The sequence below is a fragment of the Nyctibius grandis genome, chromosome 6 (genome assembly GCF_013368605.1).
Source record: "Nyctibius grandis isolate bNycGra1 chromosome 6, bNycGra1.pri, whole genome shotgun sequence".
Lineage (NCBI taxonomy): Eukaryota > Metazoa > Chordata > Aves > Nyctibiiformes > Nyctibiidae > Nyctibius > Nyctibius grandis.
The window spans coordinates 14,821-40,331 of record NC_090663.1 but is presented as its reverse complement, the minus strand read 5'-3'; the positions used below and the strand labels follow the sequence as shown (position 1 = coordinate 40,331).

Below are 25,511 nucleotides of genomic sequence, written 5' to 3'. Positions count from 1 at the left end.
GGGGGGGGGGCACTGGGGTGTCTGGGCACCGGGGTGTCGGGGCGCAGGAGCTCGCTGGCAGCCCGACGCGTCCCGCTGCGGCGCGGGTGGCCCCGGCCCGGCTGCGGTCGGTGCTGCCGCTATTTCTGGCCCTGGGGACAGTGACAGGGACAGCGCTGGCTGGCGGGGGCGGCCCTGGCGCGGGACCGGCCGTGGCCTGCACCGGGGACAGTCCCCTGCGGACCTGCCTGCGCCCGGGGGTCCCCGCTGGGACGGTGCCCGTGCCCCGGTCAGGGCTCAGCCCCGGCTCCGGGTGCTGCCGGCAGTGCCAGGGGAGGGTGCGGCCAGAAACGGGAAGAGGCGCGGGGCTGCGGGGGCCGGAGGGGGGCACGGGGAGCGCGGGCTCACACGGGGACCCTGAGCTGGGGGGTCGTGCAGGGACGGGGCTGCCCAGGGCTTCGCCGTCACCGATGCAGGGGCCGGGAGCAAAGCCCCAGCCGGGACCTGGGGCAACTATTGGGGTGGCCCCGGGCAACCCCCGGCACCTCCCCGGGAGATCAAGCGGAAGGTGATGATCCCCGTTAACGGGCCAACTGCCCCCCGGGTGGGGGCTTCTGCGCCCCAACAGCCAGGTGAGCCCAGACCCCCGCTCAGAGCAGGGGTCCGGACCCTGCACCAAGCCCCCAGCCCCACAGCTCACCCCACAGCTCCCCATCCCACCCGCCATCAGCCCTGCTCAGCCCCCGTCCCCTGGGCCACCCGCCACCAGCCCTGCAGCCCCCCCCCGCCCCCCTGATCAATCCTGCACCCACCGGCCCACCCGGCACCCCGGCCCCCACCTCACACCGCCACCAGCCCCACCGGCACCGGTCGCCCCGCAGCCCCACACCGTCCTCCAGCCGCCATCGCCCGCCCCTCCACAGCCCACTGCCACAGGGCCACCGCAGCCGGGGGCCACCGCCAGCGTCACCCCACCAGCCCCACGCCCCTCGGCACACCGGGGTGCCCAGCAGTGCCCGGTGCCCGCTCAGCCCCGCAGCCCCCACTCACCCACGCCGTACTTCTCCTCCTTGGTGGGCAGCCACGGGGCCATGGCCGCTGTGCCGCGGGGACCGGGGCCCTGCGCGGGGCGGCTGCTGGTTCCTCCTGCCGCGCTCCCCACGTCACGTGTGTCTCACCGGCTTGTGCAAACCTCCGCTTCCTCAACGTGCGGCTGCAGGGGCCCCCCCGACCCCCCGCGTGGTGGGGACGGAGCCCCCGGCGCCACGCCACGCCGCCCACCCGGGGCACCGGGCTCCGGTGGGTCACTGGCCCTGCCCACAGGGGCTGCCGGCCCTGGGTGACGCCGTGGCACGATGAGCCCCTCGGCTGAGCCCCGCTGCCAGAGCCCGCAGCCAGCGGGACACGGGGCTGGAGCCCGGGGCACGGTGTGAGCACAGGTCCCGCCGCCCCACGGCACCGGGAGCCACGGACGAGGCCTCTGCCGGTGACGAGGCCTCTGCCTCCCCAGCCGCGGCTGGCCCGTGCCCGTCCCTCGGTGCCCGAGGCTCGGCGTTGCCCAGCCGCACCCGGGGCTCGGCGGCCCCTGCCCAGCCCTCCGCTCCCTGCGGCACCAGGACGGGGAGCGGAGCAACGGTTCAGCGTCAACCACTTCCTTCCTCCCTCCTGCTGCCAGCCCCGGTCGGCCAGCACCCGCGGGCCCACGGTGCTCGTCCCCTGGCCCCGCTCAGCCCCGGGCCAGCGCTGGCCAGGCCCTCTGCCCTGGCACGGCCGTGCGGCCCTGGGACCCCTGCGGCCCCCATCTGCCCCCGCCAGCCTGACCCCGCACCGGGGTCACCCCTGGGTGCAGCTTCCTCGTCCCATGGGGCACCCCTGGGCCCACGCAGACACCGGGAGGGGGTGCCCGGGTAGGGGTGCCCGGGAGGGTTGAGGGGCCGTCGGGCACAGAGGGCTGGAGGGGGCAACCCGGGGTCGCCACCGCTCCGCCAGCATCACCCCGTCCCCCCGGGGCGGTGGCACGGTGGGTCCCCGGCCGGGGTGGCGATGCCAGCAGAGCGCGATGGGGCTGCACCGGGCGGCTGAGGCTGGGTCAAACGGCTGCCACCGCGGCACGGCGCGGGCACGGGCACGGGCACGGGCACATCGAGGCCGGTGCGGGGCCGGTGGGTCCCTCCCGGAGCCGCGGGGGCAGAGCGGTAACCGCTTCGGAGCTACGCTTTCCGCCGGCGGCCGCGGCTCCCGGGGACCGCACGGTCCCCGCCCGGCTCTGCCCCGCGGCCCCGGCCGTGCCGGCGGGAGCTCCGTGCTGGGGTGCGCGGCCGGGCCGGGCCGTCTGCCGGTCTGGCGGCTCCACCTGCCGGCCCCACCGGGAGCCGCCGCGGGCTGCGGGATGCCCGGCGCCGGTACGGGATGTCCCGCACCGGGATGCCTGGCACCGGTACGGGATGCCGGCCGGCTCGGGCTGCAGCCGCGCCCAGGACGGGACGGCGGCACCGGGCACCGGCGGAGGAGCGGGCCGGCCCGTGGGCTGAGCCCCGCGGGGCTCCGGGCGGGGGGCGGCGAGGAGGAGGCCGCCGAGCGCGGCCGCAGCTCCCGGGAGGGACCGGGCGGGACCCGGCGGCTGCTCCGCGCAGAAGCACCGGGGCGGGCGGCGGGACCGGGGCCGCGGGGAGCGGGGGCGCGGGGCCCGGGGCCGGGAACGCCCCGCGGCGCTGATTGGCGGGGCCGGGGCCACGTGACAGCGCCGCGGTCACCTGACGGCCCCGGGCCCGCGGCGGCGGCGCGCGCAGGTGAGCAGCGACCGGGACGGGCCGGAACCGCAACCGGAACCGCAACCGGAACCGGAACCGTGGCTGGGGGGCCCCAACCTCGCCCCGCCCCGTCCGGTCCCGTCCGACCCCGGTGCTCCGCTGCCCCCTCCGGTCCGGTCTGACCCGTCCCGGTGTCCCCCGGCCCGGCCCGTGCCATTGGTGCCCGCCCGCCGGGACCGGCCCCGGTCTGCCCGCCCGCCTCCCAGCTGTCTGCCCCGTCCTCTCCCCCCCCGCACGGCCCGGCCGGTCCCGCTGTGCTGCCCCCGTGCCCGGTCCGAGCCCCCTCCGGTCCCCTCCTGTCCCCTCCTGCCCCCGGTCCCCCGCCTGTCCCTGCTCCCCACGCCCGGGCCGTGTCCCCCCCGTGCCTGCCCGCGTCCCCGGTGCCCCGCAGGCCCTACCGCGGCGGGCTCCCCCGGGCTGCTGTGCCCCGGCGGGTCCCGCTCCACCTCCCGCCTGCCCCGCAGCACCGGTGCCGGCGTCCCCGCCATGGCCGGCTGCGGGGCCCCGGGCTCCCCGCCGCGGCGGAGCGGCCCCGGCTCGGCGCTGGAGGAGGAGGAGGAGGAGGAGGAGGGTGACGACCCGGCCCTGGGCTGCGACGGCGACCTGGAGGTGAACCCCTACGACGGGCTGCCCTTCTCCTCCCGTTACTACGAGCTCCTGCGGCGGCGCCGGGAGCTGCCCGTCTGGACCGCCAAGTACAGCTTCATGGAGCACCTGGAAGGCAGCAGCGGCATCGTCCTGGTGTCGGGGCCGCCCGGCACCGGCAAGAGCACCCAGGTGAGCGGGGGCCACGTCGGGGCAACCGGCCCCGCTGGGCAGGGCCGTGCCGCTGCCTGGGAGCCCGGCACGGGGCCGCGGGACCGGCCGCTCTGCCAATGGTCTCCCCACGCCCGCGGCCCGTCCCTCCGGCTCCGAGCGCCTGTGGCTGGCAGGAGGAGGGAGCCGGGCGGCGCGGGGCTGCGGGCAGGCAGAGCTGTGCCCAGGCAGCAGCTCCCTGACCCGACACGCCATCTGCGTTTGTCGGGGGGGACGGAGGGGACGACAGGCCCCGCGGGGCTTCGGCTCCACCGTGGTGCCTGGCAGCGTGCCGCTGTGGTGAGCCCGGCGTGGGGCAGGGCTAGCGCAGAGCCGGGCGGTTGTGTGCCGGGACGTGCCGGGGCAGGCGCTGGGGCCCCGGGCAAAGCCTCAGCACGAGCCGGGAGGTGCTGGCACGGCTGCCCTGGGAGCGGCCGCCGCAGCGGTGCAGGGTGCAGGGACGGGGACCAGCCCCTCCCCGGTGCCAGGCCCAGGTGCGCAGGGTGGCAGCAGGCACGGGCAGGCGGGCTGGGTGGTGGCGGGGTCCCGCCTGCCCGCCCCGGGGAGCTGGTCCCGTCTGACAGCCCGTGCCACGGCGCCCAGAGACATCGTCACGCAGACTTTGACCGGGGAGGGGTCACGGGGAAGCTGCGGGGCAGCCGTGGCTCCGCCACGCCGGACGCGGGCCGGGTCACCGCGTGGCAGCCGCCGGCCGCCGTGGCTATCAGGGTGTTGGCAGTGGGTGCGCAGCCGCTTGCCCAAACCACCTCCCTGGGGCGTGACCCCGCTGCGGCGCCGGCCTGGGCTCAGCCCGCGGCACCGGCCGACCCGCGGGGTGCCGGGTTTGGGGAGTAAAGCCCTGGCCTGGCCCCGGGGCCGGGCTGTTTGGGGACAGGCACCCTGCCTGCCGTCCCTGCGGGCCCTGGGGCCACCGTCCCTCGCCGTGGGGTTCCTGGGGGGGTGCGTGGTCCCTCTGGCCCCACGCGAGGATGCTCGAGCCGCTGCCCCAGCGCTGTGGCTGCCCCAGGGCTGAGCAAAAGCTAAAGCACGTTACCGAGGGGGTCGTCCAAACGCCGCCGGGAGACCTGGGGGCACCGCTCTGTCTGAGCTGGCAGCTCCGGCAGCACGGACCCCCGCAGCCCCGCTTCTCCCGGGGACGCGGAGGCAGAGAGCTCTGCTGTGTCCTCAGTGCAGGGGCTGGGGCTGTGGTGTCCCCCAGGCGTGGGGCGGTGGGGCTGCGGGGCTCGTGTCGGAGGCTGCTGGGGTCAGAAGTGACGGTGACGGGGAGGGAAGGTCCTGCCTGGGCCCATCTGCCCTTCTGGGGGCACAGCGGGCGCCGCCCCGGGATGGGAGGGGAAGGTCCCGGTGCTGCTGGCCAGGGCCGTGCCGTCCCTGGGCCCTGACCGGCGTCGTGGCCCCGCAGATCCCGCAGTGGTGCGCCGAGTACGCCCTGTCCCTGCAGTTTGCCCACGGGCTGGTGGCCTGCACCCAGCCCCACAGCCTGGCCGCCCTCAGCCTCTCCCTGCGCGTGGCGGACGAGATGGACCTGAACCTGGGCCACGAGGTCGGCTACTGCGTCCCGCACGAGGACTGCTGCACCGCCGAGACCATCCTCAGGTACGGGGATGGGGAGGGGAGCCCCGCAGGCTGCCCGTGCCGGGGGCACGCGTCGCTCCGCGCTCTAATCCCGCTGAGCTCACCAGCGGCAGCGGCGTAATCCCTTAATCCAGCCTGGCCTCGTTAGGGGAGCGAGGAGCCGGGCTGGGGCCCCTCCTGCTGCTGGGGAGGGGACACGGTGCCGGGGGTCCCGCGCTGACGGGGCCGGCCCGCGGCAGGTACTGCTCGGACGAGATGCTGCTGCGGGAGATGACGTCGGACCCGCTGCTGCGGCAGTACGGGGTGGTGGTGCTGGACGAGGCGCAGGAGCGGACGGTGCCCACCGACGTGCTGCTGGGGCTGCTGAAGGACGTGCTGCGCCAGCGCCCCGCGCTCAAGGTCGTGGTGGTCACCTCGCCCGCCATGGAGGAGCGGCTCCGCGCCTTCTGCGGGGACCCCCCTGTGGTGCGGGTGCCGGCGCCCGGGCCCCCTCCCCAGCTGCTCTACAGGGACCCCGGGGCCCGTGGCCACGTGGCGGCCGCCTGCCAGGCCGTGCTGGGCATCCACCGGCGGCACGAGCCCGGCCACGTCCTGCTCTTCCTGGCCAGTGAGCAGGTGGGCTGCGGGCACCCCTTGGCTCGGCTCTGGGGGGCAGGTTTGGGGGGTCCCTCTCAGCGTGGCCCCCCGTCCTGGGGATGGGGCCGCTCCGGCGTCACTCGCATCCCCCCGTCCTTCCCCGCAGGAGATCTCTGAGTGCTGCAGGGCCCTCCAGGCCGAGGCGGCGGCGCTGAGCCCGGCGCTGGCCCCGCTGCTGGTCCTGCCCCTGCACCCCGGCGTGGGCCGCGCGGCGCAGAAGGTGTACGAGGCGCTGGAGGAGGGGGGCCGGGAGCGGCGCGTGGTCGTCACCCACTGGCTCGCGGACTCGTCCTTCTCCCTGGGCGCCGTGCGCTTCGTCATCGACTCGGGGCTGGAGCTGCGCAACGTGAGTGGGACGGGACAGGGACGGGGACGGGGAGCTGGTGTGATGGCCTGGACTGGGGGACACCGGGACGGGGAGCTGGTGTGATGGCCCGGGCTGGGGGACACCGGGACGGGGAGCTGGTGTGATGGCCCGGGCTGGGGGACACTGGGACGGGGAGCTGGTGTGGTGGCACAGGCTGGGGGACACTGGGACGGGGAGCTGGTGTGATGGCACAGGCTGGGGGACGCCGGGACGGGGAGCCGGTGTGATGGCCCAGGCTGGGGGACACCAGGACGGGGAGCCGGTGTGATGGCCCGGGCTGGGGGACGCTGCGCGGGGTCTGCCCCAGGGCAGTGGCACCGTGCTGGGGGGCTGTTGGGGGCCGGCGGGGGCTCGCCCCCGGTGCCCCTTCTCACGGCCTCGCCGGCAGGTCTACAACCCCCGCATCCGGGCAGAGTCCCAGGTGCTGCGGCCCATCAGCAGGAGCCAGGCGGAGTCGCGCTCGCAGCGAGCCGCAGGCAGCCCCCCAGGTGAGACCCCCCCGGGTGAGACCCCCCCGGGCTGCCGTCCCACCCGCCGCGGCCCCGCACGCTGCCCTGCCGCCCCGTCCCCGGCTCTGCCCCCTGCCGTGCCGGCTCACGGCCCCTCTCCCCAGGCACCTGCCTGCGCCTCTACTCGGAGGCCACCTATGAGCAGCGCCTGCCCCCCAGCCCCGCGCCCCACGTCAGCGAGACCAGCCTCAGCCGCCTCGTCCTGCTGCTCAAGCGCCTGGACATCGCCGACATGGGCCAGTGCGACTTCCTCGACCGGCCGGGTAGTGCCCACAGGGCATGGGGGGCCGGGGCGGGGGGAGCCGCAGCCCGGGTCATCTCTGGAGAGGGGCTGGGGGGTCCCTGGGCGCAGGAGGGGGCCGGGCAGGGCTGCCTGGTGCCGGCAGCTGGCTGACATCCCCCCCCAGCCCCCGAGGCGCTGATGCAGGCGCTGGAGGACCTGGACTACCTGGCGGCGCTGGACGACGACGGGAACCTGTCGGAGGTGGGGATCATCATGTCGGAGTTCCCGCTGGACCCCCAGCTGGCCAAGGCGCTCATCGCCTCCTGCGAGTTCGACTGCGTGGAGGAGATGGTCAGCCTGGCCGCCATGCTCACAGGTACCGCACCCCGGGGTGGCACGGGGCACGGCGCGGCCCCCGCAGAGCCGGGGGTGGTGTTGGGGGGCACGCGGTGACCTCCGCGCCGTCCCCAGCCTCCCCCTGCTTCGTGCCGCCGTCCACGCGCCTGGAGGAGGCCGCGGCCGTGCGCCGGCGGACCCTGCTCCACCCGGACGGGGACCACTTCACCCTCATCAACGTCTTCAATGCCTTCCAGCAGCGTGAGCGAGGGCAGGGCTGGGCTGTGCGCCCCAAGCGTGTCCCACCGCCCCCTCCCCGTCCCCCGCAGCCGCGTCCCTCACCCCATCCCGCGAGGGGGGTCCCGGCCCCACCTGGGGGCACCGAGGGGACAGTGTGGGCGCAGCAGTGCCCTTGAGCCCCCCGCCCAGCCGGGCACCCCGGGGGGGTCTCCGTGGGCCGTGTCCCCGCGGCGCTGACACCGCTGTCCCCGCAGACGCCACGGACGAGGGCTGGTGCCGGCGGCACGCGGTGAGCGGCGAGGCGCTGCGCCTGGCCGGCGTCGTGCGGGCGGAGCTGCTCGAGGTGATGCGCCGCATCGAGCTGCCCGTCTCGCCCCCCGCCTTCGGCACCGACGCCAACGCGCTCAACATCCAGCGCGCCCTCATCTCTGGCTACTTCCTCAAGGTGGGCCGGGGGGGCCGTGCTAGCCCTGTGGGGGCCGTGCCAGCCCCACTCCCCTCCCGCTCCCCTCCCCAGGTGGCCCGTGACATCGACGGCTCCGGCAACTACGTGATGCTGACGCACAAGCACGTGGCCCACCTGCCCCCCGCCTGCTGCTACCTGCTGCGGCAGCCCCCCCGGCGCCCCCCGCCCTGGGTCCTCTACCACGAGTTCACCATCTCGCAGGACAACTGCCTCCGCATCGTCTCCGAGATCCAGCCCCAGATGTGAGGACCCCGGGGACGGGGAGGGATGGGTCTGCGTCCGTGTGTGGCGCCGGAGCTGGCGCTGGCCCCGGGGCGATGCCTGGCCGGGGCCCCCTCTCCTGGGGGTGGGCAGGGGGCTGTCCCTGCGCAGGGAAGCCAGGAGGCTGCTCCAGGGTGGCCGCCCCCCCTGACCCCCCGTCCCCGCAGGCTGGTGGAGCTGGCACCCCAGTACTACCTGAGCAACCTGCCGCCCAGCGAGAGCCGGGACCTGCTGATGGAGCTGCGGGAGAAGGTGGCGGCCGCCGAGGACGCGCCGGCGGGGCCGGAGCCGCTGGGGGAAGCGGCCGGCGAGGAGGAAGAGGAGAGGGAAGTCTGTGTGCTGCAGTGAGCCGGAGCCACCGGAGCGTTGGGGCTACCCAGGGTTGGCTGTGACCCCCGGGGCCGGGAGAGCCCTGGGGAGGCCGTGCTGGGGGGGCGACACCATCCCCGGGGAGGCACAGGCAGAGCCTGTCCCCACCACGGCTCTGCCACGGCCGTAGTCGTGGTCACAGATCACAGAATCAACCAGGTTGGAAGAGACCTCTGGGATCATCGAGTCCAACCGTTGCCCCACGGGACCGGCCCCTGGCCTCTCCCCCGGGGACAGAGCCCGGTGCGGGGAGCGCTGGCCCTGGGCGTCGTGTGTCCCCCCCCTCTCCTTCACCCCGTGTTCCCGGGGGGCTGCCGCAGGGCCGGGGCTGCCTGTCCCGTGCCCCCCACCGCCGAGCAGCGCCCCGAGGCCGAGGGGCCGCTTGTGGGTCTCTCCTGTATAAAGTTTTGTGACCTTTGCTGCTGCCTCGCGTCCCTCATCGCAGCGCGGGGGGCTCGCGCCGCCGAGGGGTCCGGCGGGGGGGACAGGGGGGGTCTGGACGTGGGGTGTCGCAGGTCCTGGGCACGGCGCCGCTGCCCCCAGCCCCGCTGACGCCGGGGGACAGCCCTGGCCTTTGCGCCGGGCCTTCCCCTGCGCGGCCGCGCGCGGTTCCGCAGAAGCGGAGGGGAAGCTGCGGCGGGACGGGACGTGCAGCCAGCTCCTGCCCCCCAGCCATGGGACAGGGCACGGGTGCTCCCCTGGGGCTAGGTGCCCCCCTCCTTCCCCTCCTCGGTGTCCCCCTTCCTACCCTGGGGTCGCCTCCAGCTTTCCAGCACGTCCCCCCGCTCCCTGGCACCACGGGCTGGGCGTCTGCCCGGGGGTCCCGTTGCGGGTGCTGGGCTCCAGCCCCTGCCAGGACGGACCCCTTGGCACGGGCACGGGGCTGCTCCGCCCCGGCAGCGGGACCCCCCGGCCCCTCATCCCTCCCCGCAGCCCACGTGTGGGGGTTCCGCCGTTCCCGGGAAGGGGCCCGGAGCCTCCGCAGCACCTCAAAGGTCGGGCGGAAAGGTGAGGGCCGGGCCGGGCCTCCCCCCGCCTCCGCCGAGCCCCAACTTCCCCCTCGCTTTCTAGGAACCCCAGGAAGGACGTGAGCGGGGGCAGCGCGGTGCCTGGGCCCGCCGTGGGGGGCTGCCCCCTCCCCTCTCCCATCCCCGGGGCCGGTGCCCGGTGTGGGTGCAGGGGCTGTGCCCAGCCGGGTGCACGGAGGCGGCTGGTGCTCACGGGGGCGGCGATGGGGAGGCCGGTGGCTGTGGCCGCCTCTGTCCCCGTGTCCCCGTCCTGGCACATGGGACAAGCACCGGGGCAGCTGTGTGGCCCTGGGAGGGGAGGGCAGGGGGGAGACGGCCCGTGCCTGGCTGGGTGCAGCACCCCCGGCCTCTGTGGGGACCCGCTCCCCTCCTCGGGGACCCACCACAGCCCACCCAGCTGGGGCCAAGCACCGCGTCTGCCCCTCCCCGGCCCCCCCAGGACCTCGGTGGTCGCTTTCCCCGCTCGAGGTTGATGTGCCATGTGGCACACGGTGATGTGCCAACCCCACAGCCGGTCCTGGGGCTCAGGATTGCACTGGGGGCACTGGGGGCACCACCCCGGGTGCCCAGCGCTGCCCCTTCGCCCAGCGGCTCCTGGGAGGGGGCCCAGTCCCTGCGCCTCGGTGATGGCTGTGCCCGGGGCAGGGCAGCAGGTCCCCGGTGCCCCCCGGTGCCCCCCGCCTGGGAAGTCCCTGGGGGCTGGGGCTGGCTGGGCCGGGGGCTCGGGCTCACAGCTCCACCCAGCCCAACTCGCTCCTCTTCTGAGAACCGTGATGCTGCTGTGGTTTGGCTGCACCTCGGGGCAGCCCCGCGGGGTCGGGGCTCCCTATATACCCAGCACCCGCGGCCCCCAGCCGAGCTGAGCCCACCGGAGCAGGCACGGCGAGGTAGGCACAGCACGGGGGGCTGGGGGTGCCGGCCCTGCGCCCCGGGGGGGTTTGGGCACCCCAGGAAGGTGCTGCCGCGGGTGGGCACCCAGCGGGGCCGCGGTGGGGAGGGTTGGGGTGTCACATCGGCTGCCAGCCCCGTGCGGGGCTCCCCCCTGCACCACTCCCCCTCCTACCTGACCCTGACCCCGACCCTGACCCTGACCCTGACCCTGCTGCCGTCCCAGGGCCAAGGGCTCTGCCCTTGCTGGTCCTGCTGGCTGCACCCCAGCCCGGCCAGACCCCCCCTCTCCTGGGGTACCGCTGCCCCCTCCCCTGCTCGGGGCTGCCCTTCTCCTTCCCCCAGCACTGCCCTTCCCCTCCCAGATGCTGGCACTGGTGGGGCTGGTGCTGTGCCTCGCTCCTGCGCACGCCCTGACCGCCTTCCCCCCAAAGTGTGAGTCCTGCCCCCCACCCTGGGCGCAGGGGAGGCCTTGGAGGGGAGGGGGACGCCCTGGGGCGGGGGGTGTGGGACCCACACAGCAGCTGGAGGGAGCAGGGAGCACCCGCATCCTGCATCCCTCTGAGACGGGGCGACGTGAGCCCGGGGTGGGGCAGCTCCTCCAGTGGGGAGGGGGTTAGAGGGTGGGCATGAGAGTGAGGGGGGGGTGGATGTGGGGTGAGGGAGCAGGGGATGGACGTGGGGTGATGGGGAAGGGGGATGGAGGTGGGGTGAGACAGGAGGGTGGGGAAGGCTGTGGGGTGCGGGAGCGGGGTGGGGACCATGGGGAAGGATGGATGCAGCGTGCTGGGACGAGGGGGCCCCCGGCCCCACTGCGGTGTGGGGGGCAGACCGCCCACGCCATCGCCCACCTCGGACCCCAGTCTCTGCCTCCCGCCTCCAGTTCAGGTGGGGAAGCTGAACGGGGACGTGGTGGTGAGATGCGACACCTCGGAGCCGCGCGTGAGCTGGACGCAGAACGGGGAGCCGGAGCCCATGGCCGAGCTCGTGGCCGAGGGCCGGACCCTCACCATCCTCGGCTTGGACCTGCCGGCCGCCGGCAACTACAGCTGCTGGGCCGGCCCCGTGCTGCTGGACACCACCTACGTGGTGGTGAGCGGCACCGGTACGGGGGGCTGGCACGGGGCGGGGGCTTGGGGGGGTGATGGGGCGGGGGGTGGGATGCAGGGGGTTGGGGACAGGCTGGGCACCAGGAGATGCTCGTGGTGCCGCGGAGGTTCGTGCCCAGCCCAAGGGGCCGTGGCAGGGCTGGGGGGGCCGGGGGCAGCCTCGCCTGTGCCCTACGGGGAGGGGGCACGGCTCCTGCCCCCCGCAGCCCCTGAGCCGTCGCCCCTCGGCCGCGCCAGGCGAGGGGGGGATCAACGTCTCCTGCCAGGCTGAGTCCTACCGCGGCCCCTTCCGCTGCTCCTGGGCCGGGCCCCGCTCCGCCGTCTTCCGCGCCCGCCTCATGCGCAGGTGGGTGCCCGGGGACCCCCCGGCCGCGGCCCCGTGGGTGCCCACCCCCTCACGCCTGCTTCCCCCCCGCAGCGACGGCTCCCTGGGGGGGTGGGTGCCGGCAGCCGGCCGCCGCGGCCGGTTCAGCGCCAGCTTCTCGGACCCCTCCTTCTGCCCCTTCGCCGAGGAGCTGCGCCCGCTGCAGCTGCAGCTCGAGGGGCTCTCGGACACCTCCTACCTCAACTTCTCCGTCCACTTCTTCGTCCGTGACATCGGTGAGCTCGGAGCGGGGTGTGGGGGGGTCCTTGGGGTGCTGGGGAGGTGGGCAGCGCTGCCCGGGTCCGAGCCCCGCGCTGAGCCCCGCGTGCCCGCAGTGCGGCCCGACCCGCCGCAGGAGCTGACCGTGCGGCGCCGGGGGGAGCAGCTCCACCTGGCCTGGGCCCCCCCGGCCTCCTGGCCGCTGCCCAAGTCCTACTTCGCCCTGCTCTACCGCCTGCAGTACGAGCTGCCCAACGGCACCCAGGTAACTGCGGGACGCCCGTGCCCAGCCTGCCCCTGTGTGTGCCACCCCACGTCCTCGCTCTGCCGCGCCCACCCTGCCCCTGCCCTGTGCCCTCCCTGCCCCTGCCCTGCGCCCTCCCTGCCCCTGCCCTGCGCCCACCCTGCCCCTGCCCTTTCCTTGTGCCCACCCTGCCCTGGCCCCTGCCCTGTGCCCACCCTGCCCCTGCCCCTGCCCTGTGCCCACCCTGCCCCAGCCCCAGCCCAGGCTCTTCCCTCCACTCAGGGAAGGGGGGGACTTGCTGGGGGGGGTCTCAGGGATGCCCCCTGCCCGCTACGCTGCTTCTCTCCTCGGGGCAGTGAATTGTCACTCCTGGCTGTCACCGCTGCTCCCCCCACTCCCGGCGCTGCCCACACAAGGCAGCGTCACTGCCTGGGTTGGGGAGGGGCTGGTGGCCCCCGCTCCTGCAGAGCCCCGAGCCCTGCTCTTGCCCTGTCCCACAGCCACCCAAGCCCTCCAGCAGCACCCACGCTGGCTGCCCCCCCCTCCCCAGTGCCCAGGTGCTCCCCGAGCCCACCGGCTGCCCCCCGCCCCGGGTGCCCCCCGAGGCCACCACCCGCCCCGTTTGCAGGTTGACAAGTACGTGGAGGGTGCGGAGGAGACGCGGCTGCAGGAGCGGGCACGGCGGGTGCGCATCAGCTGCCGGGACCCCTACGCCAGCCCCGCCTGGAGCCCCTGGAGCCCCTGGCAGGAGGCGGACGCGGCCCAGATCCGCCAGCTCCGAGCGCGCTGATCCCCAGCACGGGCACCCCCTTCCCCCTCGCATGCGTCCCCCACCCCACTGCACCTCCATGTGCACAGGGATGCCCAGGGGGCACCCCCCCAGGTGTGGCAGCCACAGGCACCCCACACCAACCTCCCCGTTCCCTTGTACGGGTTGGAAGAAGCTTTTTATCCCGTTACAGTCCTGGGCTCAGCTCTACTGCGACAAACCCCGGCCAGGCTCTGCGTGGGGTCGGGCTCTGCCGGGCCCCCAGCCTCCACGGGCCCCAGCTGGGCACCCCACAGGCAGGGCTCCTGCCTGCCCTGGGTGCCCAGGCTGGCCCCTGCCCCATGGGGGTCACAGGGGCAAGGCCCCCACTGCCCCACAGCTCCCCGAGGGTCCCCGCTCCCTCCCGGTGCTGGACTCGGCCCGTGGGGTCCTTAGCACGGCTGGGAACAGTCGTGTCACACACGCACGTGCACACACGCTCCAGCCCAGCCCTGGCCCGGGCGGGGGGTCCCCACGGCCCTGCCCAACTGTCTGCCAGGGCACATGGGCGCCCTGGACCCCCCATTCCTCATCAACCCCCCCCAGAACTGCCCCCAGCCTGCGGGCTGCAGTGGGGCGATGCCCCCATCCCCAGGGGCAGCACCCCAGCGGGGCTGTGCTGCCCTATGCCACAGGGGCATGCCCTGGGGGGCAGCACCCCGTCCCCACGTCCCGGGGTGCAGGATTCCTGCCTGACCCCAGAGTGCTGGTCCCAGGGCAGGACACGGCCATGGTGCAGAGGGGTGGGGGTCAGGGACCACCCACCAGCACCGGCGGGGCTCAGCTCCCACTGGGGCACGGTCCTCTCCACCAAGTCTCTGTGGCCGGGCCCCCACGTCGTGCCCCACTCGGCATCCCCGTGGGGTGCCCAGCCTGGGGGCGAGGGGCTGTAGCTGGGCAGGAGGAAGCCACAGTCCTGGCACCCAGGCTCCCATGGAGCCGTCCCGTGCCCCGCTCTGCTGCAGACCCCGGGAGCACAGCGGGGTGCCCCCGGTGTGGGGTGTCCCCGGTGTGGGGTGTCCCCGGTGTGGGGTCCACCCGGGAGACACTGCCCCCCCCCACCCTCCCCAGACAGGCTCCAGGTAACGCCACGGGGCTTTATTGAGGTGGTCCCGCGTGGGCCGAGCCCCCAGCCCCACTGCTGGCCCCCAGCCCCGCTGCTGGCCCCCCAGCCCCGCTGCTGGCCCCCCAGCCCCGCTGCTGCTCCGGGGCGGCTGGTGAGAGTGTGCGGCCGGGGGCTGCGGAGCCCGGTGAGCCGGGGGACCCATGGCACGGGGGGCCCGAAGGACCGGGGCTCCGGGAGTCCCGGGGGGTCCGGGGGTGGAGGTCCCGAGGCGGGGGCGAGCGGGGGCTCGGGGCAGCCCGAGGGCACGGTCCGGCGGGTCCCGGCGGGGCCGGGGGTCCGGTCACGGCGGGGCCGGGCAGCCCAGGCGCAGCTCCTCACCCTCCAGCATTTCCCTGCAAGAGAGACCCCCGCGCTGAGCCCCGCGCCGCGCCCGCGCCCCCCCGCACCCCCCCCGCGTACCGGTACGCCGCGATCTCCGCCTCCAGCGCCATCCGCAGCCGCAGCAGCGCCGGGTACTCCCGCAGGCACCGGGCCATCTCCGCCTCCGCCGCCCCCAGCTCCCGCTCCAGCTCCGACACCCGCTCCTGCCCGCCGGGCCGTCAGCGCCGCCGGACCCCCGGACCCCGCCCGGACCCCCGGACCCCCGACCCACCTGAACCCCCCCATCCCCATCCCCATCCCCACTCCCGTGCCGCTGCCCCGCCCGGACCCTCCTCCCCTGCCCCATCCCGTCTCCCCTCACCCCCGGACCCCCGTCCCCCCCTCCCCAGCTCCATCTTGGCCCCCGTCCCCCCTCCCCAGCCCCATCCCGATCCCCCTCCCCAGCTCCATCTCGGCCCCCGCCCTCCCTCACCCCTCGGACCCCCATCCCCCCTCCCCAGCCCCATCCTGGCCCCCAGCCCCATCCCACCCCCCTCCCCAGCCCCCCGGCTATCCAGCCCCCGCATCTTCCCCACCCCCGCCCCAGCCCACCCGTCCGCCCCTTCCCACCCCCCTCCGGTCCCCCCAATCCCCCCCCCCGGCCCCGCCGCCCCCCGCACCTGGTACTTGGCCAGCTCCCCGCTCCGCCGGTCCCGCAGCCCCTCCAGCTGCCGGTGCAACGCTCCCACGGCCCCCCGCAACGCCTCCACCTCGGCAGCGCGGGCACGCAGCAGCCTCCGGTACCCGGCAGCCTCGGCACGGGCACGGAGCACCGCCGAGCCGCCGCCCCACCGGTACCGGGGACAGCCCTCGGCCGCGCTCATCCCGGCGGCTCTGCGGCGGCGCCGTAACGGTTCCACCCACCCCGCCCGGTAAAACGGGGCCGCGTCACGGAACCGCAGCCAATCCCGCAGCCGGGGAACCGGTGCCTCCTCCCGGTAGCAACGGAGGGGGTCGACGGCAGCCTGCCCCCCGCCCGCAGCCCTTCGGGCTGCGGACGGGGGCAGGCTCCCGTCGACCCCCCAGCAGAGGTTGCAGCACCATTGACAGCAACACAGTGGGGGTCAAGGTCAAGTTTAGGGTCAGGGTCGTTGCTATTGACCCCCCCCATCATCATCATCATCATCATCATCAACCAGGACCCCCACCCACAGCTGGCCCAAGTGGGGGTCCCGGTGACCAGGCATTGATGGAGCTGGAGTGGGAGCTGGGGGTATCAGTCCCTGGAGGGGGGCACCAGGGCAAGGGGGGGGGTCCCCAGATGAGGCTGGGGACGCTCAGGGGGTCACCGTGGAAGGGGGGGGCAGAAACTTGCTGGGGAAAGGGGGTTTGAGCCCCCCCAGCCCCCTCTGCCTCCCCACGAGTGTGCTGTGGGTCACACAGGTCCAAGCCTGGGCTCAGGGAAGGCGAAGGGGTCCCGGGTGGGGGGTGGGTGTGAGGGCAGCCCCCTCGGGGGGGGCTGGTGCAACCCTTCGGCACCCAGGGGCACCCCGAGTCCGTCGTGGGGTGCTGCGGGGGCACGTCCAGGCCCAGGGCCGCAGGGAGCTGGGGAGCCCGGCCCGTTGGGCGAACAAGCCCACTGTCAGTCTGTCCTGATGCTTGGGGGGCCGGTGGCCGCAGGGCCAGGCTGCTCGCCCAGCCTGGGGGCCACAGGGCTGGTGTCCTCGTCCAGCCTGGGGTCCACAGGGCCAGGCTGCTCGCCCAGCCCGGGGGCCACAGGGTCGGGCTCCTCGCCCAGCCCGGGGGCCGCAGCTGGAAGCCGGAGCTGGCCAACTCCGGCCGGGATAAGGCAAGTGTGTGCGGGTGGTGCAGACCCTGCAGCGTCCGCCAGTGAGTGTGGGGGGGGTCCCAGCACTGGGAACAGGGGGGGTCTGGGCAGAGGCTGCCCCACGCCCCGCTCTGCCCGCCCTGGGTGGGCTGGGGGCTGCGGCTGCCCCAGGGGAGAGCCGCTGATGGGTGGGCAGCAGGTCCCGAGCAGGGACCACCCGAGGAGCTGCCCCCAGAGTGGGGGGCCCTGGGGGGGTCGGGCTGGCAGAGGCCCACGGGGTCGGGGGCCCAACCCTGGGCTCCCCACAGGGTCCGGGCAAGGGGCTGCCCGCAGCAGTGCCCCAGGCAGGGGCCAGGCAGGCGTCAGCAGAGTCCAACCGCAGGGGCACGTCCGCCCGCCCGGAGCTGCAGGGTGGCCGTGGAGGGCAGAGGGGGGGGCCTGGGGGGGCCTGGGGGGGGCCAGCCCACGGTGGGGAGGGGGCTGCCGAAGGGGGGGCTCCCAGGAAGCGGCAGCCCCCTCCCTGCCACGGGCCAAAGGTGCCAAGTTCAGACCCCGCCAGGGTCCCACTGCCCACCGCCGCCTCCCTGCACGTCCACGGCTCCCCGGGCACCTCACACCACCGAGGCCACCCCTGAGACGGACGTGACCTTGTTGTCCTCAGCCCAGGGCTGCAGGTTCTGCAGGGCGTAGAGCGAGGAGTTGTGCATGCAGAGCGGGTCCTGGGGCAGCGGCTGGCTCAGGCTCTTCTGGAAGGCCTCTTGCTGCAGGTGCAGCATCAGGCGGTTGGCCTGCTGCCGCTCCGCCTCGCGCTCCTCCGCCGTCTGCCTCCTGCGGCACACACGGCCCGTCCGGCACTGCCCGCTGCCCGGCCTGCCGCTGGCACTGCCGCGTGCCGCTGCGGCACCGCCCTGCAGCCCCATCCCTCTTGGTACTGCTGTGGCACTGCCCCGCGGCCCCATCCCTCTCTTGGTACTGGTGTGCACTGGTGCGGCACTGCCCCACGGCCCCATCCCTCTTGGCACCGCTGTGGCACTGCCCCACAGCCCCATCCCTCTTGGTACCAGTGTGGCACTGCCCTGCAGCTCCATCCCTCTTGGCACCGCTGTGCACTGGTGTGGCACTGCCCCACAGCCCCATCCCTCTTGGCACCGCTGTGGCACTGCCCCGCAGCCCCATCCCTCTTGGCACTGCTGTGGCACTGCCCTGCGGCCCCATCCCTCTTGGTACCGCTGTGGCACTGCCCCGCGGCCCCATCCCTCTTGGTACCGCTGTGGCACTGCCCCACGGCCCCATCCCTCTTGGTACCGCTGTGCACCAGTGTGGCACTGCCCCACGGCCCCATCCCTCTCTTGGTACTGGTGTGCACTGGTGCGGCACTGCCCCGCAGCCTCCACCCACAGCCCACCCCTCCCACGGCACAGGGGATGCAGCGGGGACGGGCACCCCATCTCGCACCAGCCCAGCCCCTCCCGGGGGGTGACAGCCACAGGGAGCGGCGGGTCGGGGCTGCGGCAGCCGCCCTGGGGCCGGCCCCGTTACCTCCACTTGGTGCGGCGGTTCTGGAACCAGGTCTTGACCTGGGCGTCCGTCATCTTGAGGGCCTTGGCCAGGGTGGCACGCTCGGCCGAGGCCAGGTACTTCTGGCGGTGGAAGCGCTTCTCCAGCTCGCAGATCTGCACCCGGCTGAAGGACGTGCGCGGCTTCTTGCGCTTGGGCGGCGTGCGGTTCTGGTAGGGGTGCCCGATGCGCCGGGTGGCCGCGAAGGGCGACAGCGCGGCTGCGGGCAGAGGGGCGGTGAGGGGGGGGCTCGGGGGAGCCGCGGGCAGAGCGCCCTGCCCATCGCCCACCCCATCCATCGCTGCTCCTGCGGGCAGGGGCCGGGCAGAGCCCGCGGGGATGCTCGGGGCCATGGGGACGGGGAGCTCCGGGGGGGTCTGTGGGGACGGGGAGCTCCAGGGGGGTCTCTGGGGATGGGGAGCTCCAGGGGCGGTCTCTGGGGACGGGGAGCTCCGGGGGGGTCTCTGGGGATGGGGAGCTCCGGGGGGGTCTGTAGGGACCAGGATCTCCAGGGGGGCACCAGCACTGCCTGGCAGAGAGGAGCAGAGGGGGAGACCCCGCATTGTGCCCACGCGCTCCCACAGCTCAGGGACACGCGGGGTGGCTCAAGACGTGGCAGAAGGGCCCATCCCCACCCCATGGCCACGGCCCGATCGCCACGGCCGGCGGGGTGGCCGGGCAGGCCCAGCCCCGTGGCTGGTGCGGGGTCGCCGAGGCTCCCGGCAGCACCAACCCACCCTGCCCCCGGCGCTGAGCCCTGCCACAGCCCCAGTGAGCCTCGGCAGCGCTGCCGGGGCTGCCCTGCCCTCCCGGGGAGGGGACAGCACCCCAGAAGCCACGGGGACGCGGCTGGCATCGCCTTCCGTGTGCCGGCGGTGTCGGGGCCGGCTGACGGCAGCTGCCCGGGAGCCGGGGCTGGGGAAGGGGCTGTCCCTGTGTGGCCGGGGCGTGAGCCAGGCCGGCGAGGCCGGTGTGCCGCAGCCCAGCCCCGCCGCAGCCGGAGCCACCGCGAGCGTCAGGGCAGCGACGCGGCGTGGAGGAAGGCGAGAGCTCGGTGGGCGCAGCCCCCGGCTCCCGCTCCCCTCCTTGGCCCACGGCCCAGCCACGGCCCCACGGCACCGCGGCCCTCGCCGGGACCGGCACCGCACGGGCAGGGCTGCACATGGCCGGGCCCACGGGGCGCCATGGGACCCCGGCACCCCATGGCGCAGGGGCGTGGGGCAGACCCTCCCCACGAGGCCGGACCCCCCTCCCGCCAGCGCCCAGGCAGGCAGCGCGGGCAGGAGCCCAGCCTGCCCGACGGCGGGGGCGGGTGGCGCAGGTGGGGCCGCGCAGTTGGGGGGACGGCGGCCCCCGCGCCCCCTCCCCGCATGGGGCGGCCCCTCGCCGGGAACAGACGCCGACAGCCCGCAGACCACCCCAAGGCCAGCGGCGCTGAGTGATGGCTGCGGCTGGGAGACCCCGTGCCGGGGAGGGGCCGCCCCGTCCACCCATTGCTGGCGCCAGGCAGGAGACGGGGACGTCACCCACCACCCCTGCGCAGGGACGGTGCTTCGTCACCGCTGGGATGGCGGGTGGGCCGGGAGGCGAACCCGGCTCTGCTGGCGCCGGGGCTGAGCCCCCGCGGCCCCCGGCCCCCCGCCCACATGGCCCCAGCACCCCCGCGGCCGGCGCTCAGCCCCCAGCCCCGCGCAGCCCCCGGCCTCGTCCCCGCATGGAGCCGCGCGCTGCGGACGTGGCAGCGCCGCCATCTTGGGAAGGAGCCGAGCCGAGCCGAGCCAGGCCAGGGCTCCCCGGTACCCGCATGTGCCCAGCACACAGCCCCGGTGCCCAGCACCCCAACCACAGCACCCCGCACCTTCTCTGGGGTGCAGCAACAGCCTACCTCGCCCCAGCACTGGGTGCTCCAGCCCCCACCACGGGCGCTCAGCCCCCGGCCCCGCTGGCAGCACCGGGACCCCGCGCCGCCTCCCCGACACCTGCGTTGCCACCCGCCCTCCCCAGCCCCAGCACGCACCAGCCCAGCCTCTCCCACGGCACCGCACCCCATGCCCTGTGCCCGCACACGCAGGTCTCCAAGTCCCATCCCCACGGGCACCCCACACGGGACGGGGGCACCGGCTCCCTGCTCCCAGCCCCGCACACGGACGGGTTTTGCCCTGCAGCCCCACGGCGGGTCCCTGCACCCCGTTCCCGACACAGCCGCCGCCCCTGCCCTGCGCCCCGGCCCCCCACAGCCCCCGGGAGCCTCCCCGGTACGGGTGGGACGGAGCCGGCACCCCCGGGAAGGGACTGGACACGGAGCGGAGCCCGAGGCCGGAGCACGGCAGGACCCCTCAGGCGCCGCTCGGAGCCGCCGGGAGCTTGAACGGGGCCGCGGTGGAGCTGCCGGTGGCTGCGCCAGCCCCGAGCCGCTCTCTGCGGGCCCCGACGGCGGCCGCTTCCCGCTGCGGCGAGAGCCCGGCCCGGGGCACGGCGGTGCTCGGCGGAGCGGAGCGGGGCGGGGGAGGTCGCGGGCGAAGACCCCCCGCTGCGGTAACCGGCGGAGCGCACGGCCCCGGACAACCACGGCCGGTCCGCGCGGGCGGCGCGGCCCCGCTCCGTCCCCGCCGCCGGAGCCACCGAAGCCGTCGGAGCTGCCCGGAGCTGCCGCAGCTGCCCGGAGCCGTCGGTAGCCGCCCCGAGCCGTCGGTAGCCGCCCCGCCGCGCTCACCTGAGAGCCGGTCCTTGGCGATGCGGCGCGTCGTCTCCATCCAGGGGAAGGTGAGCCCCGAGAGCCCGGGCACCGGCGGCGGCGCGGCGGGCGGCGCGGCGGGCGCGGGCCGGTGCGCCGGGACGCGGATGACCCCGGCGGGCGGCGCGGCGGGCGCGGGGGTCACGTTGACGCTCACGTTCATGCTCATGTTGAGGTTGTAGGAGCCGAGCGAGCAGGCGGGGCCGTAGCCGCCGCCGTAGAGCCCGTAGTCGGGGTCCCCCGCCGCCCGGGCCAGCCCCGCGCCGCCGCCGCCGCCGCCCGCGGGCTCGGGGCCGCCGAGGATCTGGTCGATGCCGAAGCTGATGGGCTCGTGGGGCGCGGGGCCGTGGCCGCCGCCCTCCCGCGCCAGCGCCGCCGCCTCCATCGCCCGGCCGCGCTCAGAGCCGGCGGGGCGCGGGCATGGCCGGGGGGCGGCGGGGGGCGGCGGCGGGCGGCGGCGGCGGGCGGCCCCGCGCGGGGGCGGGGGCGGCTGGCTCGGGGCTCCCGGTGCGGGCCCGGCGGGGCTGGGACCGGGTCCGGGGCAGGGCCGGGAGCGGGGGCAGTGGCCGGGTGCGGGGCAGGCTGCGGTGCGGGGGTCGGGTGCGGGGCAGGCTGCGGTGCGGGGGTCGGGCGCGGGGCAGGCTGCGGTGCGGGGGTCGGGTCCGGGGCATGGCCCGCGGCTGCTGGCGGCCCCGGCGCGGGTGCGCGGGTGCGCGGCGGGCCCCGGTGGCGCGCGCTTTTCTGCCCCGCTCCATCTGGACCTGCCAAAATCCCGGGCACCCGCGCCCTGATTGGCGGCCGCGCCCCGTGATGGACAGCCCCGCGCCCCCGGGGGCGGGGGCTCGCGCATCCCGGGGCCACGCCCCGCCACCGGGCCCCCGCCTCGCCGCGGCACCGGGTCCCGGCCCGCCGGGGCTCCCGCACCGCCTCCGCCGCGGCCCCGGGGCGGCTAACGCGGCCCGACGGGCCCCGGGACAACCCCGGCCCCGCCGCGCCCCGGCCCGGTTCCCCGCCGCCGGGGCAGCCGCCCGACGTCCCCCGGCTCGCAGCGGGTCCTACCGGAGCCGTCACCGCCGCAACACCGGCGCTTCTCCGCGCCCCGGCGGCGTCGGGGCGCCCAGCGCGGAAGGGCCGGGGCCGCCGCTCGCCCGCCCGAGGCGGAGCCGGGGCTCCCCCGTCCCTCCGGGCGCACACGGCTGCGGTCCCCGGCGCCGGCGCCGTTATCCCGCTGCCGCATCCCGCGGCGCACGGACCGGCACGGCGCCCGCCGCTCCCGGGGCACGCAGGCTTCGTGCCCGCGACCCGCCGCTGTCCGGGCGCACCGAGCCCGATCGCACCGAGCCCGCCCGCCGCGGAGCGATCGGACCTCGCGGCCCCCGGAGCCGCCGCTCCCGGCACACGGAGTCGGGGTTTGCCCCGACCTGCCGCTCCCGGGCGGACCGCGGTTCCCCGGAGCCGCCGCTCTCGGTACACGGACCCTTCCGCTGTTCCCGGTGGTGTGGACCCGCTTTTCCCGACCCACCAGTCCCACGACACGGAGCGATCCGCCCTTCCCGGTAGCAGGGACACGTATCCCGGTTCCACCGAGCCACCCTTCCCGGGACACGAACCCATCCGCCGTTCCCGGCGGTACGAACCCCGTTTCCCCCGACCCGCCGTTGCCGGTAGCACGGACCCCGGTTCGCAGGAGCCCACCGTTCCTGGGACACCAACCCCAGTCGCGCCGCCCCGCCGTTCACAGGTCATGGATCCCGTTTCCCCGGGATCCGCCGTTCCCGGTGGCACGGACTCCATTTTCCAGGGGCCCACCGTTCCCTGGTCACGGATCCCGTTTCCACCGAGCTCGCCGTTCCCGGGTGATGGATCCCGGCTCCCCCGACACGCCGTTCCCGAGTCACAGACTCTGGTTCCCACGGACCGGCCGTTCCCGGTAGCGCGGACCCGCGGTTCCTATTAACCAGCCGTTCCCGGGACACCCACCCCGGTCCCCCCGACGCGCCGTTCCCGTGCACGGAGCCCAGCCCGGCCCCGTCGGGACGCTCGTACCTGGCTCTCAGGAGGGGCCCCGGCTGCCGTCCCACCGGGGCCCGGGCGCGGGGTGCGACGGTGCCGCTCGGGGCGGGCTCGGCCCCGGCGGGCGGTAACGGGCAGCGAAGAGCAGCACGGGCCGGGCCTCCCGGCGACTATCGCGACAGCCGCGCCGCGAGCGATGGGGCCAGCTGTGGGGCGGCGGGGCGGCCCCGCGGGTCGGTCCCGACGGATCCCGGGCTGGGGGGTCCCGGTGATTCCCGGGCTGGGGGTCCCGGCTCCGGGGCGGGCGGCGGCTCGGGGCGGAGGGTCACGGCGCCGGGGCAGGGGCCGGCGGGGGAGGGCGGCCGCCCGGCCGCTCTGGCGCCACCGGTCTGGGGCAAATGACATTACCGGGGCCTGCGCCCGTAAATTACGGCGGCACCGGGAGCCGCAGCTGCCGCGCCCCGGGGGCACCGCACGCACTGCAGGCACCGCACGCCCCGGGGGCACTGTGTGTCCTGGGGACACCGCACGCACTGCTGGCACGGCAGGTCCCGGGGGCACCGGGCAGAGCCAGGAGCACCGCACGCACGGGGGGCACTGGGGGGATCCCAGTTCAGCCAGACCCGCTGCGGTGTGGGGTGACCGTCCCAGCACCCGCAGCTCCTCCGGGGCGTGGGGCCACGGGCACCCAGGGCTGCAGGGGCACACAAACACCCAGACCCCAGCGGGGCACAGCTGTGGGCACACGCACGTGTACGCACAGCCCACAGCACCGCACAGCTGCACAGTGCGGGTACACGTGTACACACACATGTACACACACACACACACACACGCACAGCACAGCTACACGGGCACACGCAGCACCACGCAGCCGGGTGCACACGCGTGCACAGCTCACACCAGCACGGCTACACACACGTGCACAGACCGACTGCACAGTGTTGGTACAAACACACGCACACACACACACGCACACGTCCGTCCCTGCCAGGCCCAGGCTGGGCACACGCTGCCCTGCCCCTCCGTTGTGCCACGCCGAGGTGGTCGTGCCCACATCCCGCGGAGTTGCCCCTTCCCACGCCGGGGGCATTTCCCTTCCTGCTGCTCCGGAGGGAGCCCCGTGCCGTGGGGGCAAGTCCCCCCGTGCCTCAGTGCGGGGGGGACACCGCACTGCAGCCCGCAGCACCGGGACCCTGCCCTGCCGGGGGCCCTGCCAGGCTCAGCCCTGGGCATTTCTCGCTCATGGGCCAGCAGGTGCCAGGAGAAACCTGCCCGCTGCTCCGGCTGCACCGGGCATGGCACGGCTGTGGCTTTCCCACCCAGAGGGAGCCACCGGCTGCAGGCCTGACGCGGCAGAGGGGCTCGCCGTGGCCCCGCCGGGTGCAGCCAGCACTGGCACTGGCGTTGGCACTGGCATTGGCGCTGGTGCTGGCCCAGGCCCCGTCAGCACCTGCCCCGGCCCCGCGCAGTGGCCGGGAGGAAATGCCTGGTGCTGGGGGCGGGCGGCGGCGGCAGGTTAATTAAACCTGGAGCAGGAGGCAGCTGTTCGCCGTGCCCAGGGGCTGGAATGCGGCCGGTCCCGGGAGATGGATTGGGGGGCAGGTGGCGGGGCCGGGGGCGGCGCAGGCTCACACGGCGCCCGCCTGCGCCACGGTCCGCCCCGCGCCCACGGGGGCTGCTGGGCGGCACCCCCAGCCGGGGCCGTGCCGGGTGGGTGCTCACCCTGACCCCTGCTCGGGGTGGGACCCCAGCACCGCTCTGGAAGGACGGGAGGTCTCCGCAGCCCTGGTGGGGCCGGCAGCACCAGGCAGGGGGCTGGCAGCATGCGCAGCCCCTCGGCGGGGGCAGACCCCCTACCCATTCCCTCGGGCTGCCCCAGGATGGAGCAGGGCAGGGAGGGCCCTGTGGGCTCCTGGGGAAGGGCTGAGGGTGCTCCGAGGGTCGGCGAGCTCCGTGCCACCGCAGCTGTGCAGGCAGGGGGTCACCCTCCCAGGGACCCCGCTGGCCCCAGGCCCCTCGCTGTCACCTCCTCATGCCACTGGCGCTGCCCACCCTCAGGCCACCAGCACCCGGACGAAGTCGTCTCCCCGTGCCTGGTCCCGGGGTCCCCAGAGCCACTGTGCAGACCCAGACAGGGTCCCGGCCCCCAGCTCTGCCCCCAGCCTGGCACCACACAGCCAGCGAGGCCGCGGGCAAGGGGACCCCCACGCCCCCGCACTGGGAGGGCTGGGACCACCCAGCGCACCAGTGCAAACCCACCCCTCGTTCCTCAGCCACGGTGTGCGCCCCCAGGCTCCCCAGCGCGTGCCCCTCCTGCACTGTGGAGCTGGACCTGGGGGTGCCCCACGGGGAGCAGGGGACACGTCCCCACACCAGGACAGGAGCGTGACCTGGCACCACGGGTGGCACGACCAGCCGGAGGGGACATGGCAGAAGAAGGGGCATTTGTCTGGTTCCAGGTAGGAAACTGGCCTTCAGCCGTGAGACCCTGCCCGTGGCCACTGTGGCATCGGGCCCTGCTGCTGCTGGGGCATCCCACCGCTCCGTGCCCCCCACCCCGGGCCCCCTGCCCTCGGCACAGCCAACCCAGAGGCAGGGTGGTGGGCACATGGGGGCCTGGCCCCTGCCCCGCTCCACAACGGGGGTCCCACTGGCATCACCTCCAGCCCCGCTGCTGCCAGCCCTCCTCCCTGTCCCCCGCCG

General features: G+C 75.7%; 4 protein-coding genes across 5 annotated transcripts in view; 2 read left to right on the top strand and 2 right to left on the bottom strand.

Annotated features, from left to right (window-relative positions):
• Positions 1-1,143, bottom strand: part of LOC137665141 (dedicator of cytokinesis protein 2-like) — a 39,340-nt gene extending 38,197 nt beyond the window's left edge. The window contains 1 exon segment of the mRNA XM_068403967.1: positions 1,030-1,143. Coding sequence (XP_068260068.1) covers positions 1,030-1,072 — 43 coding nt within the window. The 5' untranslated portion in view covers positions 1,073-1,143.
• Positions 1,144-3,230: 2,087 nt separating this feature from the next.
• On the top strand, positions 3,231-8,661 carry DQX1 (DEAQ-box RNA dependent ATPase 1). Of its 2 annotated transcripts, XM_068403972.1 has the most exons (11): positions 3,231-3,566; positions 5,008-5,201; positions 5,420-5,795; positions 5,923-6,162; positions 6,572-6,671; positions 6,797-6,955; positions 7,100-7,291; positions 7,387-7,512; positions 7,746-7,936; positions 8,009-8,199; positions 8,386-8,661. In XM_068403972.1, the coding sequence occupies exons 1-11, from the start codon at positions 3,276-3,278 to the stop codon at positions 8,564-8,566; spliced, it is 2,241 nt and encodes a 746-aa protein (XP_068260073.1). In that variant the 5' UTR covers positions 3,231-3,275; the 3' UTR covers positions 8,567-8,661. The 2 variants fall into 2 exon arrangements, with proteins under 2 accessions (XP_068260073.1, XP_068260072.1); XM_068403971.1 differs by having other exon boundaries at positions 7,746-8,199.
• A 2,207-nt stretch (positions 8,662-10,868) lies between these two features.
• LOC137664694 (interleukin-12 subunit beta-like) lies at positions 10,869-13,229 on the top strand. The gene is made up of 6 exons (XM_068403047.1): positions 10,869-10,938; positions 11,387-11,608; positions 11,850-11,958; positions 12,031-12,212; positions 12,312-12,460; positions 13,068-13,229. Exons 1-6 carry the CDS (start codon positions 10,869-10,871, stop codon positions 13,227-13,229), a joined length of 894 nt encoding a protein of 297 aa, XP_068259148.1.
• A 3,883-nt stretch (positions 13,230-17,112) lies between these two features.
• TLX2 (T cell leukemia homeobox 2) lies at positions 17,113-21,642 on the bottom strand. Its single transcript, XM_068403910.1, has 4 exons — positions 21,455-21,642; positions 20,772-21,364; positions 18,041-18,278; positions 17,113-17,329 (listed from the first exon to the last, which is right to left on the bottom strand). The coding sequence occupies exons 1-4, from the start codon at positions 21,640-21,642 to the stop codon at positions 17,113-17,115; spliced, it is 1,236 nt and encodes a 411-aa protein (XP_068260011.1).
• Positions 21,643-25,511: the final 3,869 nt, after the last annotated feature.

Coding starts and splice junctions, on each gene's coding strand:
- DQX1 (XM_068403971.1), top strand. CDS start 3,276: ATGGCCGGCTGCGGGGCCCCGGGCTCCCCGCCGCGGCGGAGCGGCCCC. Junction 6,163..6,571: donor CGGGGCTGGAGCTGCGCAAC/GTGAGTGGGACG, acceptor CCTCGCCGGCAG/GTCTACAACCCCCGCATCCG. Junction 7,292..7,386: donor CCTGGCCGCCATGCTCACAG/GTACCGCACCCC, acceptor CGCCGTCCCCAG/CCTCCCCCTGCTTCGTGCCG.
- LOC137664694 (XM_068403047.1), top strand. CDS start 10,869: ATGCTGGCACTGGTGGGGCTGGTGCTGTGCCTCGCTCCTGCGCACGCC. Junction 10,939..11,386: donor GACCGCCTTCCCCCCAAAGT/GTGAGTCCTGCC, acceptor TCCCGCCTCCAG/TTCAGGTGGGGAAGCTGAAC. Junction 12,213..12,311: donor CTTCTTCGTCCGTGACATCG/GTGAGCTCGGAG, acceptor GCGTGCCCGCAG/TGCGGCCCGACCCGCCGCAG.
- TLX2 (XM_068403910.1), bottom strand. CDS start 21,642: ATGCGCGAGCCCCCGCCCCCGGGGGCGCGGGGCTGTCCATCACGGGGC. Junction 18,279..20,771: donor CGCCAAGGACCGGCTCTCAG/GTGAGCGCGGCG, acceptor CTCTGCCCGCAG/CCGCGCTGTCGCCCTTCGCG. Junction 17,330..18,040: donor AACCGCCGCACCAAGTGGAG/GTAACGGGGCCG, acceptor TGTGTGCCGCAG/GAGGCAGACGGCGGAGGAGC.